This window comes from Drosophila sulfurigaster, chromosome 2R, assembly GCF_023558435.1.
Source record: "Drosophila sulfurigaster albostrigata strain 15112-1811.04 chromosome 2R, ASM2355843v2, whole genome shotgun sequence".
NCBI classification, from domain to species: Eukaryota; Metazoa; Arthropoda; class Insecta; order Diptera; family Drosophilidae; genus Drosophila; species Drosophila sulfurigaster.
In genome coordinates, this window is record NC_084882.1 from 14780640 (window position 1) to 14787262 (window position 6623).

At 38.2% G+C, this 6623-nt stretch overlaps 2 protein-coding genes across 5 annotated transcripts; one reads left to right on the forward strand and one right to left on the reverse strand.

Annotated features, from left to right (window-relative positions):
• Positions 1 to 26: 26 nt before the first annotated feature.
• On the reverse strand, positions 27 to 2145 carry LOC133838108 (deoxynucleoside kinase). Of its 2 annotated transcripts, none has more exons than XM_062269081.1 (4): positions 1987 to 2145; positions 1335 to 1689; positions 996 to 1266; positions 27 to 514 (listed from the first exon to the last, which is right to left on the reverse strand). In XM_062269081.1, the coding sequence occupies exons 1-4, from the start codon at positions 2018 to 2020 to the stop codon at positions 365 to 367; spliced, it is 810 nt and encodes a 269-aa protein (XP_062125065.1). In that variant the 5' UTR covers positions 2021 to 2145; the 3' UTR covers positions 27 to 364. The 2 variants fall into 2 exon arrangements, with proteins under 2 accessions (XP_062125065.1, XP_062125066.1); XM_062269082.1 differs by lacking the exon at positions 1987 to 2145 and adding an exon at positions 1829 to 1942.
• Positions 2146 to 2585: 440 nt separating this feature from the next.
• Positions 2586 to 6421, forward strand: LOC133838104 (adiponectin receptor protein). 3 transcript variants are annotated; one of them, XM_062269070.1, is made up of 7 exons: positions 2586 to 2724; positions 3438 to 3830; positions 4676 to 4774; positions 5012 to 5364; positions 5423 to 5724; positions 5786 to 5865; positions 5924 to 6421. In XM_062269070.1, exons 2-7 carry the CDS (start codon positions 3468 to 3470, stop codon positions 6056 to 6058), a joined length of 1332 nt encoding a protein of 443 aa, XP_062125054.1. In that variant the 5' UTR covers positions 2586 to 2724; positions 3438 to 3467; the 3' UTR covers positions 6059 to 6421. The 3 variants fall into 3 exon arrangements, with proteins under 3 accessions (XP_062125054.1, XP_062125055.1, XP_062125056.1); XM_062269071.1 differs by lacking the exon at positions 4676 to 4774; XM_062269072.1 differs by lacking the exons at positions 2586 to 2724; positions 3438 to 3830 and adding an exon at positions 4397 to 4585.
• The last annotated feature ends 202 nt before the right edge of the window (positions 6422 to 6623 follow it).

The window sequence follows — 6623 nt, forward strand, 5'->3', positions numbered from 1 at the left end:
AAGCGAACAGTATAAATTCCGAGAACTAAAGGTGTACAGTGATTTTTATTTCAAGTTCAGCTTACAATCTAAAGTTAGGCATAGAATATAATATGGATTATAATTGTTCAAATTGAAGGAGAAATGCATAATTATTATTACAAAATTAAGTTCCTAACCGAAAATAAAGGTGGCCTCCTCTAGCTTACACGTGGAGTTCGTAATGGAACAATTAACACTAATATTTTTGGGAAATTGGAATTCTCTGTGCACAAGGCTGGCAGCTGTTTCGATTAGGTAATGCGCTTAAGTCTAAGTTTATAAATAAGTTTCTCTGCTGGCTGCAAACGTTGTCCAATCATCTACTTTTTTCTTATTTTGTAAGTTATCTAGACATGCGTTGACGTTTGCTGGGCGACACCAAGACTGCAGGAGGCTGAAGTGCACCTGAGATTGCATCAAAAATGCTTGTCTCTGAACGTTGATACTCGCTGCTTATGTTCTCCAGATTCAGATCAGCATCCAGAACCAGAACCTAAGAAAAGATATCAGAAACAGTTATTAGGTTGCTCGAAAACTATTGCTAGCATTTATTAGCAATTCATTCAAAAAGATCTAAAAAGCACTAACTTGAGCATAATAAACTTTTCTACTAAATAAATTCATATCTGATTCATATCTGATTGGTAGCAATTGACAATACTGTTAGATATCTAAGCTATTATTACTATTGAAATTTGAGGTAAGGACTAGAAATATCTAAGCAATACATTTAGGTGATAGTAAATTAGTAAGTAGTATCCTACAATATGCAACGTAAGTATTATCTATCAGATATGAGTATAGCTGTTATAAAAAGTTTTAGATCTACAATAGTTGTAAAGCTATATAGTAGTATAAAGTAATTTCATAGTAAGCCTTGCGGAAGCTGTTAACTAGTATTAGGTAAAAGTTATACTATATTTCATCACTCCATGTTTGTCATATCTAAGTAAATAAAGCAAAATTAACTGTACCTTGCATTGCTGAGGACGTCGCTGGTGTATCAGCCAATCCTCGTGCAGTTCGTGCAGCTCTTGCAAATACTTAAGGGGCACACAACTCTCCTCGGAGCGAGCACGTTCCCGCATGCGTTCGTATACTACTTCGGGTGAGGTGCGGAGATAGATGATGAGATCGGCCTGCACGTGGATCGATTCCTCAATGAATTTGTACCACTCCTGCAGAGTGTTGTACATTCCCAGTTCCAGCGAACCGTTGCGGAACATGTTCTCCACAAAGCAGAAACTGTTCCAAGTAGAACATATATTAAGTAAAGACTTTACTGCACTTCTCCAATTGCATTCTATGCTTACCGTGAACTATAAATAGAGCGCTCAATTATTTTCAGCTTCTTGTCTGTGGGCTCGGTGTGAGCTTGGAGCATCGTCAGCGTAACGTAAGACTGAAAGGGCATCGCCCATTTTTTGGGATCTTGATACATCTTGGCCAGCAGATTGACCCCGTTTACATTGCGCCACTTTTCGACGGGTTCCGTGATCAGACAAACATCATTCTCGTACTTTTGAAAGTGATTTAGGAACGTTGTCTTGCCACTGCCAATATTTCCCTCGATCAGCACTGTAAAGGGCTGTGTGTCCTGGGCATACTTGCGTCCACTTTTTGCTGCTGTTGCTGCTGCAGTTGCCATTAGTCCAGCTAATCGTTGTTCTGTGCGTTGAAACGAAAGACAAAAATCCAAATTGATGCGTTTTTCTTTTAAACAAATTCTAACCAATGTGGTGCGTCAGTCAATTGTAATGTGAATGAATGCAACTGTACGTTGTGATCTCGTTGAATACCAACTAACCACTAATTTTTCACGATTTTGCCGCCGAGTCGACAAAAAAGCGGGAAACTTCATTCAGATGGCGCAATATTCAATGTTATTTATTTGGGTTATTAACAGCTGTTTTATGGGTGAAATGGGATGCATGCTCGGAATCGATATTGTATTTAAGTATTTACTTATTAGCATAATTGTGCTGTGTGAGGCCTGCATTGTAATTTTATTTCACAATCGAATCGTATTCCCTAAGTACATATATCTTCAGATATATACTATGTATATGTTGCCGGATTTTGAATTACATTTGCCGACGACTGTAGCGAGGTTAGTATTTAATATTTGTTGTTTGCATCAGCTGATATAACAGCTGTGTTATGTCGAGTACTATTTAACAGAATCTGTTAACCATGATGTTACCGAAACTCATCAGTATTTCGACATCGATATTTCTCCACCGCTAGTGGGCTTACAGTATTTTTCGAGCTTCAACAAAAAACATTGCCGTTACTAATTTTTGGAATTACCATTTCTTTAAAAATTGTATTTGTAATTGAATTTAATAAAGAATGGTGAAAAGCTCGGAAATACTTTGCCGCATGCATGATACAATGATACAATTGTATCATGCTTTGAAGTCAATGTAGTATGCAAATGAACTTTAAACATGACGTCGATGTAAAAACATCGATGTTGCCATCAAAAATCGAATGTTTAAACGAATATTATTAACGAAATCGATACATCGATAGTTAGTGTAGTCGATTTTCTCCACCTCAAACGCACTGTAGAAAATATTACAGAGGAAGGAAAACGTTGTTATAGTAAATCGTTGGCCTAATTGTTCAAATATCATCTAGAAGACTCCAGCGAAATTCTATTTCGCAAGGATAAAGTGTAGGAGTTGCGAAAAATAAGGGGTGAGCTTATATATTGTGCGGCACGTGGCTGGATTTAAGCAAATGATTTAAGCAAATTTTCATTTTAAAATGAAGTCATTTATTTTTTCCAAGTGACTTCTATAGGGTAAATGTCGTCACAATTAAACAAACCCTGAATTAAATATTCATGGCAGTGCCAATTTTCAATTCATCAAATTTTGTGAAGTGTCGTGTCTGTGTAATGGGCCAAAATAAAAAGTGGTTAACTACTGCCAAGTTTCCCTCCCCTTCTAGTTTACTACTACAGTGCCTAGAGAATAATTCACCCATCACTTGGCAACTACATATGCACAACGTCAAACTGTTGACGCACTTATATAAATGTTTAATTGCTTTTAATCGCCGCGTTGTACCCGCTTGTTGCTTTCTTGGATTGCTGGCTTTCGCTGTACACTTGCCCCACACTCCAATAATCTGATAAACACCAAACCACTACAACAAAAACCACAGGGCACTAACAGGTCTTGGGCACAAAACTTTGTGCGGTGCAAAGTTCATTTTGTTTAGATATCAACGCAACGTGTTGTTGCTGCAGTGGTATTTGTTGTTCATGGCTATTAACAATCGATTCGATAATTCAAAGTGTCTACACGAAAATTTCAAACGCTAGCGATAACAAATTATCAGTATAGAAATTATCGAAGTTTTGTCCAATTTTAATATTTGTATATTAAATTTGTCGTTTTTTATAGTTAATTCGCTAAGAGAGAGAGATAGAGAGAATGGAATCCAAAACAAATCTGCTGGAACGCAATAGCAACAGCAGCGTTGTGAATGGCGATAATGATACCTCAAGCATTACCCTGACTAATAATGGCAAAGATCTCGATTCGGGATTACCTTCATCGGAGGAAATGGTGATTACACCAGCTGCTGTTGTTGCTGGCGACGATGAAGAGGATATTTTCGAACAGGTGACAATGATACTACGCAAACGTCGTGGCTGGGGACCCGAGGATTCACTTAGCCACAATGGCCTCGATCTGGATTTGCTCGAGGATGACGACGATGAACTGGTCGAGGAAGATGACGCTGGTTGTCCTCTACCCTCGACGCCAGAAGACACTCAACTCATCGAGGCAGAGGTAAGTCTTTCGATTGCGTTATCTCTGACCTATCTGGGTTATCGGTCAAATCCGTTATAAAGCATATGTATACATCATTTGCTGTCACTTGAAAGTCGCCCCTTATCAAATCGATGGACTTCAATATGAATTGCCAGCTGTTTGCTATTAGCCTTTTTTGCAACAGCTGAAGACCTCAACCCACCTGGCCTATATTGCAAATGTATGAGGTATTTGCATATAGTACAAATACTTTGTTTTTATAAGTATTTTCAACTTTTATTGCTGTGCATTGGCAATTAGTATGCTTTTGTGTGTTTGGGTCAGGAGCGGATTAAGGGCTGAGTGAGGCTTTGGGCGCCTTTTCAAAATAATATACACTATAACAGTTGTGACAGGTTCAGAATATACTATAGTGTAGTGTATCAATTTTGTATTTTGCGTTTTGTTGTTCAACTTCGTGTGCGTTATCTTATCGCTGTTTTTTCGTTTGCCGTTTCTTTTTGCCATTGGGTTCCGTCTGGAAACAAAAAATTTGTATACAAAACGTTTTAAACTTAGTAGGCTGGCGTTTCAAAGTGCAAAACTTGTGTGTCGTCGTCGTCGTCGTGCACTTGTCTTATTTGTTTTCGATGAAATTGAAATAGTTGCTCAAGATGCTAGAGACACGCGTCGAGTGCGATGCTTCGGCTCCCGGATATGTGGTTGCGCCTGTGGAATCATATAAAAAGCTACCCGATGAAGACACAATCAAGTGTGAAGCAAGCGAGACCAATGTTAGTGTGTGGTGCTAAATTTAGTTGTCGTTTTTAAGTCCGGTTCAAGGCTAGTTCAAAATAAAGCTCATCACTTTCTATTTTCCACAGATGACGGAAGTGCTGAAGGCTGGAGTCCTTTCAGATGAGATTGATCTTGGCGCTTTGGCTCACAATGCCGCCGAGCAAGCTGAAGAGTTTGTACGCAAGGTAAGTTGCAAGATTCATTCAAGCTATAAATCCTGGGTGATCGAATCCTTTGTGTTTTTTATAATTCCCTGTAATTGCTCACACTTAACTAACAAAATTATAACAATTCCTTTCTGTTTTGTAAATAAATGCATGGATTCTTAATTTAATATTTTTGTTTGTTTATTGTCTTTAAAGTTCATTGTAATTTATTTTATTAAAATACGGTTTCTAATTTTTTTTTTATGTTTTTCACAGGTCTGGGAAGCCAGCTGGAAAGTATGCCACTATAGAAATTTGCCTAAATGGCTGCAGGACAATGATTTCTTGCACCGCGGCCATCGCCCGCCTCTACCATCATTCCGTGCATGCTTCAAATCGATATTCCGTCTGCACACGGAGACTGGCAACATCTGGACGCATCTGCTTGGCTGTCTCGCGTTCATCGGCGTCGCTGTCTACTTCATATCCCGACCAACTGATGAGATTCAGTTTCAGGAGAAGATCGTCTTTGGTGCATTCTTTATTGGCGCCATCATCTGCTTAGGATTCTCGTTCGCTTTCCATACATTAAGCTGTCACTCGGTGGGAATTGGAAGACTGTTCTCAAAGTACGTTTTTACTCGATTTTACACTTAATCATTATTAATAATTTTGTTGTTCTTTTAGGCTGGACTATTGTGGAATTGCATTACTTATAATGGGATCGTTTGTGCCCTGGCTTTACTATGGCTTCTATTGCCACTATCAGCCAAAAGTGATATACTTATCTGTGGTCTGTGTCTTAGGATGTCTCTCTATCATTGTCTCGTTGTGGGATAAATTTTCGGAGCCAAACCTACGTCCGCTCCGCGCTGGTGTCTTCATGAGCTTTGGATTGTCTGGTGTCATCCCAGCCATTCACTACAGCATTATGGAAGGCTGGTTCAGTCAGATCAGTCGTGCCAGCTTGGGTTGGCTCATATTGATGGGTGAGAGCACTCTCTTAATTAAATCATACACAATTGTTTATGCCTTCCGGATTAATTTCAGGTCTGCTGTATATACTCGGTGCTTTACTCTATGCTCTGCGCGTTCCAGAGCGTTGGTTCCCCGGCAAATTCGACATTTGGGTATGCTTTAATTTACATTCAGTAAAGAACATCTTTTCTAATACGTTTCTATTTACAGTTTCAATCGCATCAGCTTTTCCATGTGCTCGTCATTGCCGCTGCTTTTGTGCATTACCATGGCATCTCGGAAATGGCAATGTATCGTGTTACTGTCGGCGAATGCACAGTGCCAATAGAGCCTATCACTTTCTAAACAAAATTTAGCTATTATCCAGTATACAATCATTATACTCTCATTCACATACACAAAAATACACATTGAACTCTCACACTGCACGTACAAAGAGACTCATAAACTCAAATTAAACACAATCACTCATCAAAATACTTAGCGCAGTTTAGCAATGCAGCCACAGTAGCTTTTGGCTCGCCTTTGTTCTTTGTTATATGAGAGAAAAGCAAAATAACATTCAGGATGAATACACGGTAAATCTTTTACCGCAATCACGGATAGATTCGCATTACAAAATGCATCGAAAGAAGCTGTTTAATATAATCGAATGAAATCTGTAGTAGTTACATATATAATTAATATACAATTTATTTATAAAAATCACTTATTGGTTACTTAATTTTATTTTAGTTTAACATCTTTTGAATACTTATGTAGTTCATATACATACTATAGCATATATAGAGATATACATTGCTGGCAAACAATTATTCTTTCTTTTAAATCACTGGAGTGTAATCGCAAATGAATTCAATCATCCAATAATGCGTTGTGCTCAGGGTTAAAATAATTATACAACAACTTT